This window comes from Anomaloglossus baeobatrachus, chromosome 7, assembly GCF_048569485.1.
Source record: "Anomaloglossus baeobatrachus isolate aAnoBae1 chromosome 7, aAnoBae1.hap1, whole genome shotgun sequence".
In the NCBI taxonomy this organism is placed as follows: Eukaryota; Metazoa; Chordata; class Amphibia; order Anura; family Aromobatidae; genus Anomaloglossus; species Anomaloglossus baeobatrachus.
This window is the reverse complement of record NC_134359.1, coordinates 67,632,182-67,653,318: the sequence shown is the minus strand read 5'-3', so window position 1 is coordinate 67,653,318 and position 21,137 is coordinate 67,632,182. Positions and strand designations below refer to the sequence as shown.

The window sequence follows — 21,137 nt, the reverse complement described above, 5'->3', positions numbered from 1 at the left end:
CTATGTATGTATGTAGCAGAGCTATGTATGTATGTAGCAGAGCTATGTGTGTATGTAGCAGAGCTATGTGTGTCTGTATGTAGCAGTGCTATGTGTGTATGTATGTAGCAGAGCTGTGTGTGTCTGTATGTAGCAGAGCTGTGTGTGTCTGTATGTAGCAGAGCTATGTGTGTATGTATGTAGCAGAGCTATGTATGTAGCAGAGCTATGTGTGTCTGTATGTAGCAGAGCTATGTGTGTATGTATGTAGCAGAGCTATGTATGTAGCAGAGCTATGTGTGTATGTATGTAGCAGAGCTATGTATGTAGCAGAGCTATGTGTGTATGTATGTAGCAGATCTATGTGTGTAGCAGAGCTATGTGTGTATGTATGTAGCAGAGCTATGTGTGTATGTATGTAGCAGAGCTATGTATGTATGTAGCAGAGCTAGGTGTGTATGTATGTATATATGTAGCAGAGCTAGGTGTGTATGTATGTATATATGTAGCAGAGCTATGTGTGTATGTATGTAGCAGAGCTATGTATGTATGTAGCAGAGCTATGTATGTATGTAGCAGAGCTATGTGTGTATGTAGCAGAGCTATGTGTGTCTGTAGCAGAGCTATGTGTGTCTGTATGTAGCAGTGCTATGTGTGTATGTATGTAGCAGAGCTGTGTGTGTCTGTATGTAGCAGAGCTGTGTGTGTCTGTATGTAGCAGAGCTGTGTGTGTCTGTATGTAGCAGAGCTATGTGTGTATGTATGTAGCAGAGCTATGTATGTAGCAGAGCTATGTGTGTCTGTATGTAGCAGAGCTATGTGTGTATGTATGTAGCAGAGCTATGTATGTAGCAGAGCTATGTGTGTATGTATGTAGCAGAGCTATGTATGTAGCAGAGCTATGTGTGTATGTATGTAGCAGATCTATGTGTGTATGTATGTAGCAGAGCTATGTATGTCTGTAGCAGAGCTATGTGTGTATGTATGTATATATGTAGCAGAGCTAGGTGTGTATGTATGTAGCAGAGCTATGTATGTATGTAGCAGAGCTATGTATGTGTGTAGCAGAGCTATGTGTGTATGTAGCAGAGCTATGTGTGTCTGTAGCAGAGCTATGTGTGTCTGTATGTAGCAGTGCTATGTGTGTATGTATGTAGCAGTGCTATGTGTGCATGTATGTAGCAGAGCTATGTGTGTATGTATGTAGCAGAGCTATGTGTGTCTGTATGTAGCAGAGCTATGTGTGTATGTATGTAGCAGAACTATGTATGTAGCAGAGCTATGTGTGTATGTATGTAGCAGAGCTATGTATGTAGCAGAGCTATGTGTATGTATGTAGCAGAGCTATGTGTGTATGTATGTAGCAGAGCTATGTATGTATGTAGCAGAGCTATGTATGTAGCACAGCTATGTGTGTCTGTAGCAGAGCTATGTGTGTCTGTAGCAGAGCTCTGTGTGTCTGTAGCAGAGCTCTGTGTGTCTGTAGCAGAGCTCTGTGTGTCTGTAGCAGAGCTATGTGTCTATGTATGTATATATGTAGCAGAGCTATGTGTGCATGTATGTATATATGTAGCAGAGCTATGTGTGTATGTATGTAGCAGAGCTATGTATGTATGTAGCAGAGCTATGTGTGTATGTAGCAGAGCTATGTGTGTCTGTAGCAGAGCTATGTGTGTCTGTAGCAGAGCTATGTGTGTCTGTATGTAGCAGTGCTATGTGTGTATGTATGTAGCAGTGCTATGTGTGTATGTATGTAGCAGTGCTATGTGTGTATGTATGTAGCAGAGCTATGTGTCTGTATGTAGCAGAGCTATGTGTGTCCGTATGTAGCAGAGCTATGTGTGAATGTATGTAGCAGAGCTATGTATGTAGCAGAGCTATGTGTGTCTGTATGTAGCAGAGCTATGTGTGTATGTATGTAGCAGAGCTATGTGTGTATGTATGTAGCAGAGCTATGTGTGTATGTATGTAGCAGAGCTATGTGTCTGTATGTAGCAGAGCTATGTGTGTCCGTATGTAGCAGAGCTATGTGTGTATGTATGTAGCAGAGCTATGTGTGTATGTATGTAGCAGAGCTATGTATGTAGCAGAGCTATGTGTGTATGTATGTAGCAGAACTATGTATGTAGCAGAGCTATGTGTGTCTGTATGTAGCAGAGCTATGTGTGTCTGTATGTAGCAGAGCTATGTGTGTATGTATGTAGCAGAGCTATGTATGTAGCAGAGCTATGTGTGTATGTATGTAGCAGAGCTATGTATGTAGCAGAGCTATGTGTATGTATGTAGCAGAGCTATGTGTGTATGTATGTAGCAGAGCTATGTATGTATGTAGCAAAGCTATGTATGTATATAGCACAGCTATGTGTGTCTGTAGCAGAGCTATGTGTGTCTGTAGCAGAGCTATGTGTCTATGTATGTATATATGTAGCAGAGCTATGTGTGTATGTATGTATATATGTAGCAGAGCTATGTGTGTATGTATGTAGCAGAGCTATGTATGTCTGTAGCAGAGCTATGTGTGTCTGTATGTATGCAGCAGAGCTGTGTGTCTGTAGGCATGTATAATGTGTATCTATGTAAGTCAGTGTATATGGCTGTATAGATGTGCCAGTTCTATATGTATTTTTGTGAGTTTGTCTTTAAATATGTATATGTATGTGTACGTATGTGTGTCTGCGTGTTGATGGGGCCCACTGGGACTCTTCCGCCCGGGGCCCACAAAAACCTGGAGCCGGCCCTGACCCTCATCACACGCTGCGTGTCGGGTAGGAAACAGAGGACAGATCCTGAAGCTCCGCACAGTGTAGGCAGCAGAACGCAGGAATCTCTCCTCTGTTCCTTGCCCGACACTTTTCTCTGTGACACACGCGCGCCCTGATATCGTCAGTACGGCGCGCGTGTGTCATTTGAAAAGTTCCCGCCCGGCAGGAGAAGCTGCAGAGGCGGGGGCCGTATGGAGAGAGGCAGCGGCGGGGGCTCCTAGGAATACAGCGTCGGCGCAGCCTGGCCATGTGAAGGAGAAGCAGCTCAGCGGGGGGCTCGTACGGAGGTGTCTGAGGACGGGAACGATAAGAGAGGTGAGTGGTTACTAGTAACCTGCGGGGACAATGGGGGCGGGCAGGCGGGGGCTGGGGGAGAGGGGTAACTTTTGACAAATATTTGGGGTGTAGTGGTTTAGTATATGGGAATGTAGTTTTACAGGTGTGGTATATGGGGGGGTGTAGTGGTGTAGTTTTATAGGTGTGTAGTGGTGTAGTATAATACAGGTGTATATAGGAGTGTAGTATAATACTACACCCCTATATACACCTGTATTATACTACACCCCTATATACACCTGTATTATACTACACCCCTATATACACCTGTATTATACTACACCACTACACACCTATATACTCCTGTAATATACTACACCCCTATATACACCTGTATTATACTACACCCCTATATACACCTGTATTATACTACACCCCTATATACACCTGTATTATACTACACCACTACACACCTATATTCACCTGTAATATACTACACCCCTATATACACCTGTATTATACTACACCACTACACACCTATATACACCTGTATTATACTACACCCCTATATACACCTGTATTATACTACACCACTACACCCCTATATACACCTGTATTATACTACACCCCTATATACACCTGTATTATACTACACCACTACACACCTATATTCACCTGTAATATACTACACCCCTATATACACCTGTATTATACTACACCACTACACACCTATATACACCTGTATTATACTACACCCCTATATACACCTGTATTATACTACACCACTACACCCCTATATACACCTGTATTATACTACACCCCTATATACACCTGTATTATACTACACCACTTCACACCTATATACACCTGTATTATACTACACCCCTATATACACCTGTATTATACTACACCACTACACCCCTATATACACCTGTATTATACAGGTGTATATAGGGGTGTAGTATAATACAGGTGTATATAGGGGTGTAGTATATTACAGGTGTATATAGGGGTGTAGTGGTGTAGTATATTACAGGTGTATATGAGGTGTAGTGGTGTAGTATAATACAGGTGTTTATAGGGGTGTAGTATAATACAGGTTAGTATACAGGAGTGTAGTATAATACAAGTGTAGTATATAGGGGTGTAGTGATGTAGGTTATCACAGGTGTAGTATATAGTGATGTGCTGCAGTTAATTACAGGTGTAGTATATAGTGATGTAGCATATTACAGGTGTATATAGGGGTGTAGTGATGTAGTATATAGTGGTATAGTATATAGAGGTGTTTATTACAGGAGTAGTGTATAGTGATGTAGTATATTACAGGTGTATATAGTGGTATAGTATATAGAGGTGTAGTTTATTACAGGTGTAGTGTATAGTGATGTATATTACAGGTGTAGTATGTGGTGGGTGTAGTAATGTAGTATATGGGTATTGTGTGTGCATGTATACATTGTGTGTATGTGTCTATATATTATACACGCACAGTATATATGCGTGTTTGTGTGTGTATACATATACACATACACATTATATATATATATATATATATATATATATATATATATATATATTGTGAGGTAGCGTGGTCGGCTGCGCAGCAGAAGACACGGGATCCAGGCATTAAGGTTCACAGCACACGGTTTAATGTCCAAACAAAAGTCCACAACAATATACATGTGCCTCTCCAGCAGAGAACTCAGGGAGTTCTGTTCACTCCCTCACACCCGGCACACCTGCCCTTGTTCCTGTTTCCATTTAACCCTTCCTTCAGCCTGTAGGGAAACAGCATTAACCCTAGAGTGGATTTACTTTCTATCATGGAGTGAGCACAACCGGGGCGAGACATACCGGCCGTCATAGATAACCCCGGTCACAGTCTCACAATATACATATATATATATATATATATTTATGTAGAACCGAGTTAATTATATTAGTCCGGCCCTCTAAAACCATCCCAATTTCTCATGCGGCCCCATGGGAAAATTAATTGCCCACCCCTGCTTTAAAGGAATATTCAAAAGACACTTACACGTTGGACATGACCACAATGGCAGAGGTTTCATTCACAGTACCTGCTGATTCCATTACACAATATCTGTTGATTATGCAGTCTCCGTGGTAGGCGCGTGAGGCCGTAACAACCCTGGCATTGCTCTCCTCCTATGTAAATGGCGCCAGACAACCCTTTTAAATCTGTGCATTTTCCACTTGGAAATCTTGATGGAAAATCTGTGGCTAATTTTCCAAGTGTGAAAATAAAAATAATTTACATCTATAGCAGGTGATGAGATCAGTCGTGTAAGGCGCCGTCTCATACTCGTATCTCTGTATATATGACTGAGGCCGTAGAGGCATTAATTACGAAGATTGGAAAGAACATGTGTCTGACATCAATGACCGTTTTTTTTTAAGCCCCAGGATCTCCTTACCAGACACATGACACTAGCAGATACTATGAAATGTAGGAGAAAAACCCTTAGGCCATGTGCACACATTGAGTATTTGGTGAGTTTTTTACCTCAATATTTGTAAGTCAAAACCAAATACTCAACGTGTGCACATGGTTGTATACAGCTGTCACCTGCCTCTTAGGCCATATGAACACGTTGAGTATTTGGTGAGTTTTTTACCTCAGTATTTCTAAGGCTAAGTTCACACTTCAGCTGTTTTGCATCAGTCACAATCCGTTGCCTTGAGGAATTACGGTATCCTGCAAAATATTTTGCAGGAATCATGTTTTTCCCCATAGGCTTCTATTAGTGACGGATTGTGACTGATGATGCTGCGTTGCATCCGCTGCGTCGCGGTCAGTCGTTTTTTAACTGACCGCCGGGTGGGAGCAACGCAGCATGTAACGTTTTTTGAGCAGCGCGATCCGTAGGATTTCACTGCGCATGCGCTCTCTGGCTCCCCGCCCCCGTAACCAGGATAAACATCGGGTAACCAAGCAATGCGCTTTGGTTAGTTACCCAATATTTACAGTGGTTACGGGTGCAGGGAGCCCGCGCTAAGCTGGTATCCAAGATAAATATCGGGTAACCAAGCAAAAAGTGCTTTGCTATTAGTTACCCGATATTTACCCTGGATACAGTGTGCAAGGAGGCCGACACTTCACCACTCGGCTCCGCCCCCTCCCGCACTCTGCATGTACTCACACACACACACACACACACTCACACACACACACACACACACTCACCTGTCCCCAGCCATGCAGACCGCGGCACTGACGTCCTCAGCTCCGCCCCCCGAACTCTGCCCCCTCGAACTCCGCCCCCAGCACACAACGGAGTCCGACAAATTATTTTCTTTGTCACCGTTGTCATCCGTTGTACAACGCATCAGTCACATGCAACGCATGTGACTGATGCAAAACAACTGAAGTGTGAACTTAGCCTAAGACAAAACCAGGAGTGGGTGATAAATACAGAAGTGGTGCCCGTCCCGTGTTTCTTTTATACTTTTCCCCTGATTGTTCCACTCCTGGTTTTGTCTTACAAATACTGAGGTAAAAAACTGACCAAATACGCAATGTGTACACGAGGCCTAAAAAAGCTTCAGCGATAACCTAAATAATTGTTGCAGTGGCTCACACCTCGTACGCAGCTGACACATTTCATGCACCAACACTATTGAGGGGCGTATATGTGTGATGTAATGATTCATTCTAATAGATCAATAGTTAATACAAGGAATGGCGGACACATCAGTGATGTTTCCAACAAATTATAAGGGTACGTACACACGGCATCTTGTTCCAGTTGTTAAAAATGTCCAATTTTAAAGCTGAAGATGCTTCAGGAATGGCTTATTTTCTCTTCTGCTGGTAGTTTCCTGAGTATTTTCTTTTTAGTATTTTTTTCCAACAAGTGTTTTTTGTTCATTTTTTTTTTACTGGTGTCTGAAAATCTATAAAGCAATGAAGGGATGCTGACCATAGATATCACAGTCTAAAGGGCCCGTTACATGCATCGATTTATCGTGCGTTCCCATGTGCGATCGCCCCTGCCCCCATCGTTTGTGCATTACGGGCAATTTGTTGGTAACCCCCGTCACACATACTTACCTCCCGAACGACCTCGCTGTGGGCGGCGAACATCCTCTACCTGAAGGGGGAGGGACGTTCGGCGTCACAGCGAAGTCACACAGCGGCTGCCCAATAGAACACGTAATATCCCGCCCACCTCCTTCCTTCTGCATTACCGGCGGGACGCAGGTAAGCTGCAGTTCATCGTTCCCGGGGTGTCACACGGAGCGATGTGTGCTGCCTCGGGAACAATGAACAACCGGCGCGCAGAAGGACGATCAATTTTTTGAAAATGAGCGACGTGTTGAACGAGCAACGATAAGGTATTTTTGCTCGTTCACAGTCGCTCGTAGCTGTCACACGCTACGATATGTCAAACGATGCCGGATGTCCGTCACTAACGACGTGACCCCGACGACATATCGTTAGATATATCGTAGCGTGTAACGGGCCCTTAAGGCCGGCGTCACATGGTACGATATATCGGGCGATATGTTGTCAGGGTCACAGATTCCGTGACGCACATCCGGCATCCTTAGAGATGTTGTACAATGTGACACCTCCAAACGACTGTAAACGAGCAAAAATACTCACCTTATCGTTGCTCGTTGACACGTCGTTCATTTTCATAATGTCGTTCCTCCTTCTGCGTGCCGGTTGTTCGTCATTCCCGTGGCAGCACACATCGCTCCGTGTGACACCCCGGGAACGACGAACACAGCTTACCTGCGTCCCGCCGGCAAGGCGGAAGGAAGGAGGTGGGCGGGATGTTACGTCCTGCTCATCTCCGCCCCTCCGCTTCTATTGGCCGGCCGCTGTGTGATGTCGCTGTGACACCGAAGTCCCTCCTCCTTCAGGAAGAGGATGTTCACCGCCCACAGCGACGTCGTCTGGGAGGTAAGTGCGTGTGACAGGGGGTTAACAACTTTGTGCGACACGGGCAACGAATTGCCCGTGACGCACAAACGACGTGGGAGCGGGTGCGATCGCTCATGTGATCGCACGATAGATCGTCTCGTGTGACGCCGGCCTAAGGCCTCTTTCACACGTCAGTGAAAAACACGTTTTTTCTCTGACATGATAAAGGTGCGTATGTCCCTCCGTGTGCCGTGATTTTGACACACGTGTGATCTCCATGTGCTATTCGTGATAATACACAGAGATCAAACACCTAAACCTCAATCCATATCCATGATCAGCGTAGGGTTATACATACAAACACAATTTGCCCAAAGGGCAACTAGAGGTACCCTAAACTAAAGATTAATAAAACTTAACTTTTTTTCCTAAACAATTAACACAGATCAATCTAAGGCTATGTGCGCGTTTTTGCCGCGATTTGCAGTGGATTTACCATGGATTTTCCGCAAATTGGTCCCCACATTTTTTACCATTATCTATGGCAAAAAACGCAGGTACCTGCGGAAAAAAAGTGACAAGCACATTAATTCTGCAGCGGAAAATCCACGGGTATAAAAATATGCAGTGTGTGCACAGCATTTTTTCAAACCCATAGGATTTGCTGGGGACTGACTGAAGCAATGTTAGACACATTTTCTGCAGCAAATCCACGGCAAAATCCGCGGTAAATCCGCAGGTTTAATCTCCCGTGGGCACATAGCCTAACATATACTAAATCACATATCCGGCAGCAGACCGGACAGTATGAATAAGTGGACAACAGTCCTACAATAATTATTAGGCTATGTGCCTACGGGAGATTAAAACTGCGGATTTATCTGCGGAAAATCCGCGGATTTTCTGGATATTCCAGATAAATCCGCAGGTTTCAGCATGTTCAGACACTCCCCATCTTATCCTATGGGACTTGGGGAGTGCTGTGTCCATGCTGCGGATACGTGCGGCTGCCGAATATGCTGCGGATGTCCCGCAGCCGCATGTAATTTCATATAAATTATTCCTGCGGAAATACCTGCGGAAATCCCGACTCTCCACTATGGAGATAGGGCCAGGACTTCCGCAGGTAAGCCGCATAAATGTCCACAGGTTTACCGCAGCTATTTCACTGTACTACCGCAGCTAAAAATAGCTGCGGATTCCGGCGAGCATATACCCGCAGGTACAAACTCCCGTGGGCACATAGCCTTAAGATGGTATTGCCCTACTCCGCCTAGTAAAAGCTAACTGATAGCCCCCCTCCTCACTATAGCCTTAAGCGGGCTTTACACACTGCGATATCGGTCCCGATATCGCTAGTGTGGGTACCCGCCCCCATCTGTTGCGCGACACGGGCAAATCGCTGCCTGTGCCGCACAACATCGCCCAGACCCGTCACACATACTTACCTGCCCGGCGACGTCGCTGTGACCGGCGAACCGCCTCCTTTCTAAGGGGGCGGTCCGTGCGGCGTCACAGCGACGTCAGTGAGCGGCCGCCCAATAGTAGTGGAGGGGCGGAGCTGAGTGGGACGTAACATCCCGCCCACCTCCTTCTTTCCGCATTGCGGCCGGGAGGCAGGTAAGGAAAGCTTCCTCGTTCCTTTGGTGTCACACGGAGCGATGTGTGCTGCCGCAGGAACGAGGAACAACCTCGTTACTGCTGCAGTAACGATTTTTGAGAATGGACCCCCATGTCACCGATGAGCGATTTTGCACGTTTTTGCAACAATGCAAAATCGCTCATCGGTGTCACACGCAACGGCATCGCTAATGCGACCGGATGTGCGTCACCAATTCCGTGACCCCAACGAGTTCGCATTAGCGATGTCGTAGCGTGTAAAGCCCCCTTTAGCACCCTGATGAAGCCAGACATGGTGAAACATGTTGGGGAGGCTATCAGTTAGCTTTTACTAGGCAGGGTAGGGCAATACCATCTTGATAATAACTGTAGGACTGTTGTCCACTTATTCATAGTGTCCGGTCCGTGGCCGGATACGTGATTTAGTATATGTTAGGTTGCTTTACCTGCTACTTATTTTAGATTGATCTGTGTTAATTGTTTAGGAATAAAAGTTAAGTTTTATTAATCTTTAGCTTAGTGTACCTCTAGTTGCCCTTTTGGCAAATTGTGTTTGAATACATGGAGATCAGGCACTTATACTCACCTGTCCACGCTCCTGCTGTCCGTGGTGGTGAAATTTTCGGCTCTCCTGTCTCCAGCCGCTGTGTCTGTCACCACTGCAGCGATTTCCGTGTCGGCTGTGCAGTGCATAACTGTATATGTATGAGCATAATTAGCCGGCCTGGAAGCAGGAGAGAGCAGCGGCCGGAGACAGTGTCGCTGGAGAAGGTAAGTATAAAGAGCTTTTGATTTTACATGTACGTGTTTTTCAGGTACATGTTTCATGTACTACACCATAGTGTGGGCCATGAGACATCAATGATGCCAGAAAAAAACGGACATGTCTTCATGCGGAGCACACGGATATGCGTGTATGCCGCACGGAAACACGTTAGTGAGAAATCACTGATGTGTGCACAGACTCATTGATTATATTGGGTCTGCGTATGTCAGTGATTCTGGTACATGTAAAAACAGTAACATACGGACAAGAATCACTGGTGATTTTTGGTTGATAAAATGTATGATGTCTCTACTGAGGCATATCTTCAGTCCTTAAACGCTTTGCCCTGGGACCAATTTTCATTTTTGTGCTTTGTATTTTCTCTCTTCTTCCAAGAGCTACAACTTTTTTTTTCCATTGACATGGCCGTATGAGGGCTTTTGTTTTGTTTTTTATGGATTTATAACTTTGAATGCCACCATTCATTTTACCATATAAAAATAAAAACATTTTCATATACCATAGAAAATGGGGAAAAAAATACAAGTGCAAGAAAATGGAAAAAAAAATAAACAAAACACAATTCAGACAATGTTTCCAGATTTTGTTCAGTGTGCGACAAAAAAATATATCCTGGTAACGATTCTTCAGGCCAGTGTGATTATGGTGGTACCAGATTTGTGCAGTTTTTCTGTTCTATTTTTTTGTGCTAAAAAACAAATAAACAGAACCTTGGAATAAAAAGAAAATGTGATTTTTTTTTGTTGCCACTTTGTGGCATTGTGGGGATTTCAGGGCTTTGTAACTGAATTTAGGCTATGTAGACAGGACGTCTTGTAGACGCTGGCATGCCCACCAAGTTTTCTCTGCCGATTCCTGAAGTGGTTAAAAGACGACATAAGACAGAACATGTGCGCTAATGTTGTTTTTATATTGCTGTGCATTATGTTTACTTTACTTGAAACCACCTGAAAAGGCGCCTTTGCGCACATAGCTTTAACTCCTTCATGACCGTGGACGTACTGGTTCGTCATAGGTTGTGTCTATCCCTGTAATGCGGGCTCATGTGGCGAGCTGGCATATTTCCCCGCACGTCGGCTGATCTGATCAGCCGACATGTGCAGCTAACAGGCAGGGGTGGATCAGAGATCCATCTGTGCCTGTTAACTAGTTAAATACCGCTGTGAATCTCTTAGGCCTGAAACACACATCCGTAAAAAACACGTGCTTGTCCCGCGTTCTGTTTTTCAGGTCCGTGTTCCGTGTTGGATGTTTGTTTATCCGGTACGTGTGACATCAGTGTGATAGCGTATGCTTGCTGTGCGTGCGTGTGGAATATCCGTGTATGCGTGAGATACGTACGTGTCATGTCCGTGCGCAGTCCGTGTGTCTTGAGCCGTTTCACCATTAAAAAAATAAAAAATGCACACGGACCATACGGAAAGCACACGTACATGCAGACACGGAAACATTGACTTTAGTGGCTCCGTGTCTGCGTGATGCCGGCAAAACGCGGACATGTCATCCGTCTAAAAAAAACGCACACACGTACAAACCACACGGACACACGTTTCGTGTGGCTTTACGTGTGTGTGCCTGTTACCATAGGGTAACATTGGTGCACGTGTGCTCGTGCCACCGGTACGTGCAAAAACGTACCAAACACGTACCGGCGGCACGGATGTGTGTTGCAGGCCTTACAGCAGGATTTATCGAGCGCCAGTGGGGAGCACGTCATTCCCTGTTGCCATTGGAAGCCTTGCGACACGATCACGTGGTGACGATGGGTTTTCATGACAGCCAGGGGTCAGCTGATGACATACATAGTTCCTGTGAGCGCCGGCATTCACAGATCATCGGCATTTCTGCTGTACAGAGCGGGGCTGATGCACCGCTCTGTACAGTACAAGCGATCGGAGGATATGAGCTTAAACTACCCTAAGGAGACTAGTAAAAACAAGAAAAAGTGTTAAAAAAAAGTTTTAAAAAATATGAAAAAATAAAAAAAATACAAAAGTTCACATCACCCCTCTTTTGCCCCCATTAAAAAAACCGTTCTGAACTTTCACCTCAAATTTTTAAGAATAAAACTGGCCAAGTTGCCCATAGCAACCAATCAAAGCTCGGCTTTCATTTCAATAACTACGGTTCAAAAATAAAAGCTGCGCTGTGATTGGTTGCTATGGGCAACAAGGTTTTCTTTTTAGTTTTGACATGAGACCCAACCAACTGCAAAAATAACAGCCACGCTCTCCTCCAGCCCAAATATTACAGGTCTCAATATAATGCGGGCGTGCTGACACCTGTGGTTCCACAACTGTCACCATTACCCACAGCACAGCAGAACACTCCCCGGATGTCTCATGCTACATTTCTATGTAAGGAGACATAGAAAACCGGCTACGCCCACCAACATCGTCTCCGCCAATCACAGCGCTGGAAACAGAGAACAGTCTAATTTTATTGGAGAAGCAACGCGTCACAGGGCGTGGCGCCCGGCGGAACAGCTGCAGTGACGTCATCTGTGCCTCGCAGCGCGCTGACTGGCTGAGAAGAAATGTAGGGGTAATGTGACACTTTCGTATCGGGAAGTGGTCGTCGCGAAAACCCAAAGCGGTCACCCGTGGGCGCTGCCAGGTCACAGTCCGGTGAGGTGGGGTGCAAGGGGGGTCCACAGAGCCGAGTACGTCAGCTGACCCGCGCTGCATGCTCCCTGTCCACTGTAACTGCAAGTGTGGCACCCGCTGCAGGTTACACCCGGTGAAATATTGTGCTTATAGCCTGAGGGCTTGTTTTAAGCAGGAAATGATAAATGTCCAAAAAGCTTTTCCCAAATGTCAGAGCAGGTCTGTACAAGTAAAGGAGGGCTTGTGATGTCATATGTCAGGTGACCACACAGGCGCATGTATGATGTCATATGTCAGGTGACCACACAGGCAGAATGTATGATGTCATATGTCAGGTGACCACACAGGCGCATGTATGATGTCAGGTGACTACACAGGTGGCATGTATGATGTCAGGTGACTACACAGGTGGCATGTATGATGTCAGGTGACTACACAGGTGGCATGTATGATGTCAGGTGACTACACAGGTGGCATGTATGATGTCAGGTGACTACACAGGTGGCATGTATGATGTCAGGTGACTACACAGGTGGCATGTATGATGTCATATGTCAGGTGACCACACGAGCGACATGTATGATGTCAGGTGACTACACAGGTGGCATGTATGATGTCAGGTGACTACACAGGTGGCATGTATGATGTCAGGTGACCACACAGGTGGCATGTATGATGTCAGGTGACCACACAGGTGGCATGTATGATGTCAGGTGACCACACAGGTGGCATGTATGATGTCATATGTCAGGTGACCACACAGGTGGCATGTATGATGTCAGGTGACTACACAGGCAGCATGTATGGTGTCAGGTGGCATGTATGATGTCAGGTGACCACACAGGTGGCATGTATGATGTCAGGTGACTACACAGGTGGCATGTATGATGTCAGGTGACCACACAGGTGGCATGTATGATGTCAGGTGACCACACAGGTGGCATGTATGATGTCAGGTGACTACACAGGTGGCATGTATGATGTCATATGTCAGGTGACCACACAGGTGGCATGTATGATGTCAGGTGACTACACAGGCAGCATGTATGGTGTCAGGTGGCATGTATGATGTCAGGTGACCACACAGGTGGCATGTATGATGTCAGGTGACCACACAGGTGGCATGTATGATGTCAGGTGACCACACAGGTGGCATGTATGATTTCATACGTCAGGTGATCACACAGGCAGAATGTATGATGTCATATGTCAGGTGACCACATGAGCGACATGTATAATATCATATGTCAGGTGACCACACGAGCGACATGTATGATGTCAGGTGACCACGCAGGTGGCATGTATGATGTCAGGTGACCACGCAGGTGGCATGTATGATGTCAGGTGACCACGCAGGTGGCATGTATGATGTCAGGTGACCACGCAGGCGGCATGTATGATGTCATACGTCAGGTGACCACACAGGCGGCATGTATGGTGTTAGGTGACTACACAGGTGGAATGTATGATGTCATATGACAGGTGATCACACAAGCAGCATGTATAATATGTCAGGTGATCACACGAGCGACATGTATGATGTCAGGTGACTACACAGGTGGCATATATGATGTCATACGTCAGGTGACTACACAGGCGGCATGTATGGTGTTAGATGACTACACAGGCGGCATGTATGATGTCATATGTCAGGTGACCACACAGGCGGCATGTATGATGTCAGGTGACTACACAGGCGGCATGTATGATGTCAGGTGACTACACAGGTGGCATGTATGATGTCATATGTCAGGTGACCACACAAGCAGCATGCAAAATATCATGTCAGGTGACCACACGAGCGACATGTATGATGTCATATGTCAGGTGACTACACAGGCAGCATGTATGGTGTCAGGTGACTACACAGGCGGCATGTATGATGTCATATGACAGGTGACCACACAAGCAGCATGTATAATATCATATGTCAGGTGACCACACGAGCGACATGTATGATGTCAGGTGACTACACAGGTGGCATGTATGATGTCATACGTCAGGTGACCACACAGGCGGCATGTATGGTGTTAGGTGACTACGCAGGCAGCATATATGATGTCAAGTGACTACACAGGCGGCATGTATGATGTCATATGTCGGGTGACTACACAGGCGGCAGGGCATGGGAGCACATTAAGGCTATGCAGGATGCTCACAGTAACATGTGCTGTTAGAAAATCGCTCCTGTGACACTTTTGAGAGATGTCAGCACTAATGTCCACAACCAAATCAATGTAACGCTGAGCTGTTAGTGTGGTTGGAATGAAAACTAAAGGGGTCCGGCTACTGTACATTTGCCACCCCTCTTTGTTATCTGTGGGAGTCTTCATTGCATTGCCCTCAAGGTCTCTAGATCACTGTCCGGCTATCATTGTATGCAAGACAAAAGCAGGACTCATCACTGAGGAGGACAGACCTCTTTTACGCCATTATTGTCTCTGGTCGCCATATGGAGACCAATGCGATGAAGAGGCCTTCACGAGGAACTGGACCTACTCCCACCAAGCACATCTGGGACGTCATTGGTCGGCAGTAGCACAGGGAGCCGTTTGCTGTGGATCTCGATTACTTGCCCAAGGGCCTTCAGCACAGCAGAATATTCCTCAGACAACCATTAACAACCTTACTTTCCATTTTTTCATTATTTGCATATCATTAACATGATTATCCATTACTGTGCACTAATCGGCACAGTGATTGACAGCCTGCTCAGCACACACGCACTGCACTGTAGACTGTCAATCAGAGTGCTAGGAAGTGATTACAGTGCGCTCCCTGTGGGATGAGTGGTGACTATATCTGCTCCCAGCACCGCCTTAACAACAGGACTCGAGCGGCTGCAGGTAGAATGTAACTGAATTTTCTCCCTGCAGCCACTGCTCCAGGAAGACAGAATAACATCATTTTAATGCCATTTACAGACTACTTCTCGTCTGCAGGTTTATTTTGTGTTCTCTTTCATATCACTCCTTTAGTGTGTGTATCAATATATATTATGCAGTCGTCTTGTCTTTATTATGGATAATACTTGGGCCATGTATCATTCTTTTTTTGTTTGTTTTTTTTTTGATTTTTCTGTTTCTTAATTTGGATTTTTTTTTATTTTTCCAAAGTTCATTGGCCGAGTTCAATATGGGAGATGTAGAGAAAGGAAAGAAGATCTTTGTTCAGAAGTGTGCGCAGTGCCACTCGGTGGAGAAGAACGGAAAACACAAAACGGGACCCAATTTATGGGGATTATTTGGGCGTAAAACAGGCCAAGCTCCTGGGTTTTCTTACACGGATGCAAACAAAAGCAAAGGTGAGCGACGAGAGAAAGCGCATTATCCTCTGTCACCGCATTGCAAGATCTTGGAGCATAATGGCCTCGGCCTTTTAACACCTTCCTGCAGCGTCCAGAGCCTCTTCTTCTTCCGACAGCCTGTTCCTTTTTTTACTTTTCTGTCCACATAGCCGTATCAGGGTATTTTGTTGGATAAGTTGTAGTTTTGACCGTTCACTTTATTTGTAGGTGAAAAAAAAATCTGTTTTGTTAAAAAAAAAAAAATTTTTTTTTTTTTTCAAAGACCCCAAGTATTTATTTGATGTAGAATCCATCCGGAAGAAAGAAAGTCAGCAACCACTGTACTTCAGTGTTCAGAGTTTAATCTTCAACGCAGTTCAGATACATCAGGAGTGGGTGGAGAGATGAGGAGAGGCAGTGGGGTGAGGACGACGGCACGCCGTTTCGCACAAATGTGCTTCGGCAGGTTCTTTCTTCCGGATGGATTCTACAGATGGACTTATCTTATAAGGATTGTGCACCCGTACCGACTTAAGGCCCCGTTACATGCAATGACATCACTAACGAGATATTGCTGGGGTCACAGAATTCGTGACGCACATCCGGCCTCTTTAGCGACGTTGTTGCATGTGACACGTACGAGCGATCGCTAACGATCAAAAATACTCACCTTATTGTTGATCGTTGACACGTCCTTCATTTCCATAAAATCGTGGCTGGTTCAGGACGCAGGTTGTTGGTCGTTCCTGAGGCAGCACACATCGCTACGTGTGACACCCCAGGAACAACGAACAGCAATGTACCTGCGTCCTGCTGGCAACAAGGTGGGCGTGACTTTCATGCGGCTGCTCTCCGCCCCTCCGCTTCTATTGGACGGCTGCCGTGTGACGTCGCTGTGACACTGCACGAACCTCCCCCTTAGAAAAGAGGCTGTTCGCCGGCCACAGCGATGTCTCTAGGAAGGTAAGTACGTGTGACAGGTATTAGCGATTTTGTTCTCCACGGGCAGCGATTTGCCCGTGACGCACAAACGACGGGGGCGGGTGCTATCGCTAGCGATGTCGCTGCGTGTAAAGCGGCCTTAAGTCTATTCCAAAAAGGTACATAAATAGCGACAACCAAGGATTTCCAGCAGTGCCCGGTGTTTCTGCTGCATTTGGCTCGTTTTGGATTTTCATTGATGTGACTATGTGATTCCTTGTGTTTTGCACGGCTGGCGGACGTTTTAATTGATACCAATTTGTGGTACCCGCAATGTTTTGATATCTTTCTCGCCTATTGTTTTAATAAGGTGTGGTGCCTAAAAAAACCCCAGTAATTATGGCATTTTAATTTTTTTTTTTTTCTTTTTCATGGCATTTCCTTATAACATAGTAACATAGTTTGTAAGGCGGAAGGAAGACATTATCTCCATCTAGTTCAGCCTATTTTTAGTGCAGCTGTTCTGCAGTGTTGAACCAGGGGAAGGTAAAACCCACAGAGTAGGAGCAAGTTTTCTTCATAGGGAAAAATATTCTTTCCCGACTCCTAATCTGGGTCAACTATCAGCCTGTAATATTATGTTATTCATAACCTTCTATACTGTTGCTTTTTAGAAAAGCATCCATTCCTCTCTTACGGTGAACACATATTTAATAGGGAGCCAAGAACGATCCGAATGAGCTGGCGTCACCTAATAGGCTGTGGGTTTGTGACTGTGTTATCTGCATGTGTGAACAGCGCTCTATGCAAGCCATCAGTGTGCAGTTTTATCATCCAGCAATCGCCCCCTCCATTCCATGGAAGTGTGTGTGTGTGATTTGCTCCTCCGGCACCTGTGATGCCTCCACTTAGTGGGGGTTTAGCTGTATCCTGGTGGAGTATTAGTTTTTGGCCTGGGTGATGTACACACTGCAGCCCATCTTTGCTGTAAGTAATACTTTATTTTTAGTGTGAGAAAAGGGGATGAATTCAAACTTTTATTTTTTGAATATTTTTCTGCTATGGTTTTAGCTATTTTATGTGATGTGAATCTGTGGCGATTGGATCACTTTTTCTCTAATATTGCGATGTATAGAGAATATGCCATTTTCTTATGATATTCAGCCATAGAGTGGTCCTCATAGGAGCACTAAGATTGCTGCCATGGAGGAGTTCAGCAGACCCCCAGCAACCATGACAATGCCCATTGGTACCCTTTGTTATTTAAATGCAATAGTCAGTGATTGACAGTGAAACTTAGGCGAGCTTTGCACACTACGACATCGCAGGTGCGATGTCGGTGGGGTCAAATTGAAAATGACGCACTTCTAGCATCGCATGCGACATCGCAGTGTGTAAAGGCTCGATGATACGATTAACGAGCGCAAAAGCGTCGTAATCGTATCATCGGTGCAGCGTCGGCGTAATCCATGATTACGCTGACGCGACGGTCCGATGTTCCTCGCTCCTGTGGCAGCACACATCGCTGTGTGTGAAGCCGCAGGAGCGAGGAACATCTCCTACCGGCGTCACTGCGGCTTCCGTAGGATATGCGGAAGGAAGGAGGTGGGTGGGATGTTTACATCCTGCTCATCTCCGCTCCGATTGGCCGCCTGCTGTGTGACGTCGCAGTGACGCCATACGACCCGCCCCCTTAATAAGGAGGCGGGTCGCCGGCCAGAGCGACGGTCGCAGGACAGGTGAGTCCATGTGAAGCTGCCGTAGCGATAATGTTCGCTACGGCAGTTATCACAAGGATATCGCTGCTGCGACGGGGGCGGGCACTATCGCGCTCAGCATCGCAGCATCGGCTTGCGATGTCGTAGTGTGCAAAGTGCCCCTTAAAGAGGACCAACCACCAGGATTTTCCTGTATAAACTAAAGCCAGTGCTATACTGGCGCTATCATGCTGACTTTATACATACCCTTAGTTGTGAGATCGGAGGTATACTTTCTGAAATACAGGCAAGTAAAGTCTGTGAAATGCAATGTTATTTGATTGATAGCAGCTACAGAATATCTAATAGGTGGGTCGGGTTTTGCTGGTTTATTCCCCCCCTGTCTGCCTGCCTGTCCTTCCTCCACCCTTCCTCTCCCTGTAATAGAGACAGGGGGAGGAAGGACGGGCAGCAGACAGGGGATATTGATATTCTGTTGCACCTTTCATTAAGTAACAGTGCATTTCACACACTTTACTTGACTGTATTTCAGAAACTATACATCCGATCTCATAACTAAAGGTATGTATAGAATCAGCATGATAGCGCCAGTATAGCACTGGCTTTAGTTTATAGGAAAATCCTGGTGGTTGGTCCTCTTTAAGTCCCGCTGTCAACCACTGACTATTGCATTTAAATAACACAGGGTACCAATGGGCATTGTCATGGTAGCTGGAGGTCTGCTGAACTCCCCCATGGCTGCCATCTTAGTCCTCCTATGATGACCACTCTATGGCTGAACGTCATAAGAGATATGATTTATATGGTTAAACATCAGAGTTGAAAGCTGCTACAGGCATATGCTGGCTGTAGAACGTCCACCAACAGCAGTTATGGTGTGAGTCCAGCTCTAGAGCTCAGTACATACATGGGTTATACTTCTGTGTGCACATACTAAACTAATCTGTCCAGAAACTGTCCCTATTCACATGCTCTATAACTTGTCATGCACTTTTTTGAGTGGGAGGTTCATTTTCATAAGCGTTCTGCCAGCACTATAGGTACTGGAAACTAATTTCCCCTCTCAAGATTGTTTAGTAACTGGGCCAATTTTACAACTTCGTGTTTGCTGAAAACTGAAGCATATCTCTCTATGCCGGTGTGCAGTCTGACAGACAGGAGAGCAGGAGCAGAGACACAAAAACCTGCCTGCCACTTACTGTCTGTAATCCATCGCAGCATCTCTTCTGCTAGAAACCAACTATCCTTGAAAATAGTCTTTTAGAAGGGAGACACCTAGTGGGCAGGACTTAGAAGTGGATGTCCGGGTTTTCCTTCTTTGCCATTTTGACAGTCAGAAAGTATAGATGCATGGATCTGCTGCTAACATTTCAGGACGTGGCTCCTTTAAGAGTATATGCTTCGTGTTTTCATAGTCTCCTCTACATATCCTAATTATCCTCTTCTGCATTCGCAGGTATTGTTTGGGGAGAAGATACTCTTTTTGAATATCTGGAGAACCCAAAGAAGTTTATTCCAGGAACCAAGATGATCTTTGCTGGTATGAAAAAGAAAAACGAGCGGGCAGATCTGATCGCCTATCTAAAGAAATCAACTTCTGAGTGCTGAGAACAGCTGCAGGGATTCCCTTACAAGCCACGAGGGGCGCACGCTCGGGTCATGTCTTTGTGGAGCTGTGACGTTCATCAGAACAGTATAAACGGGGAGCAGTGACTCGGCCGTGTGGGCCAGTGTCAGGGACATGTCATCTCATGATTTTTCCTTCTACTTATGATTCTAAAGATAGAAGGAAAATTATCACGTTCTTATTTCTTTAGGTTCCACTCCTGGTTTTGGGTTTCGAAAAAAAAAAACAATACTTTGTGTGAACCCGATGTTAATGTAATGAGTGTGATTGCAGGGATGTTTAAAGGGAATCTGTCATTAAATAATGATATATTTATGAATCTTTGATTTTATGTCACATTTCAATGGTAATATAACTACAAATGAAATCTGAAGTATTGTGGTTTTTTTCCCACGTTGCTGGGATTGTTACTATGCAGTCCTAGCCCTCAGTTTAAAGGGACTGTCAGCACAGAGTGACTGTTCAAACCAAGTACGGGCATTCAGTGCATCGTGGCGAGGCCAAGTATCCAAATACGCATTCCCACCCGCTTATTTTCCCTCTATTCTCCTCCTCCATGTGTTTGATTGACAGCTCTGGCTCCATAGACCCATAGTCTGAAAACAAGCATTTTGATTGGCTGCGCCATGATGCACTGAGCGCCTGTACTTGGTTTGAA

The 21,137-nt window shown here is 45.5% G+C and overlaps 1 protein-coding gene across 3 annotated transcripts in view; it reads left to right on the top strand.

Moving 5' to 3' along the window:
• The window catches only part of LOC142245079 (cytochrome c, somatic), a 223,144-nt gene extending 202,298 nt beyond the window's left edge, over positions 1–20,846 (top strand). The window contains exons 1-3 of one of the 3 annotated variants that reach the window (XM_075317381.1): positions 12,777–12,865; positions 16,044–16,231; positions 20,309–20,846. In XM_075317381.1, coding sequence (XP_075173496.1) covers positions 16,063–16,231; positions 20,309–20,460 — 321 coding nt within the window. In that variant the 5' untranslated portion in view covers positions 12,777–12,865; positions 16,044–16,062 and the 3' untranslated portion in view covers positions 20,461–20,846. Of the gene's footprint in view, positions 1–12,776; positions 12,949–16,043; positions 16,232–20,308 lie in introns of those variants that run through there. The other 2 variants (XM_075317380.1, XM_075317379.1) reach the window with 2 other exon arrangements.
• The last annotated feature ends 291 nt before the right edge of the window (positions 20,847–21,137 follow it).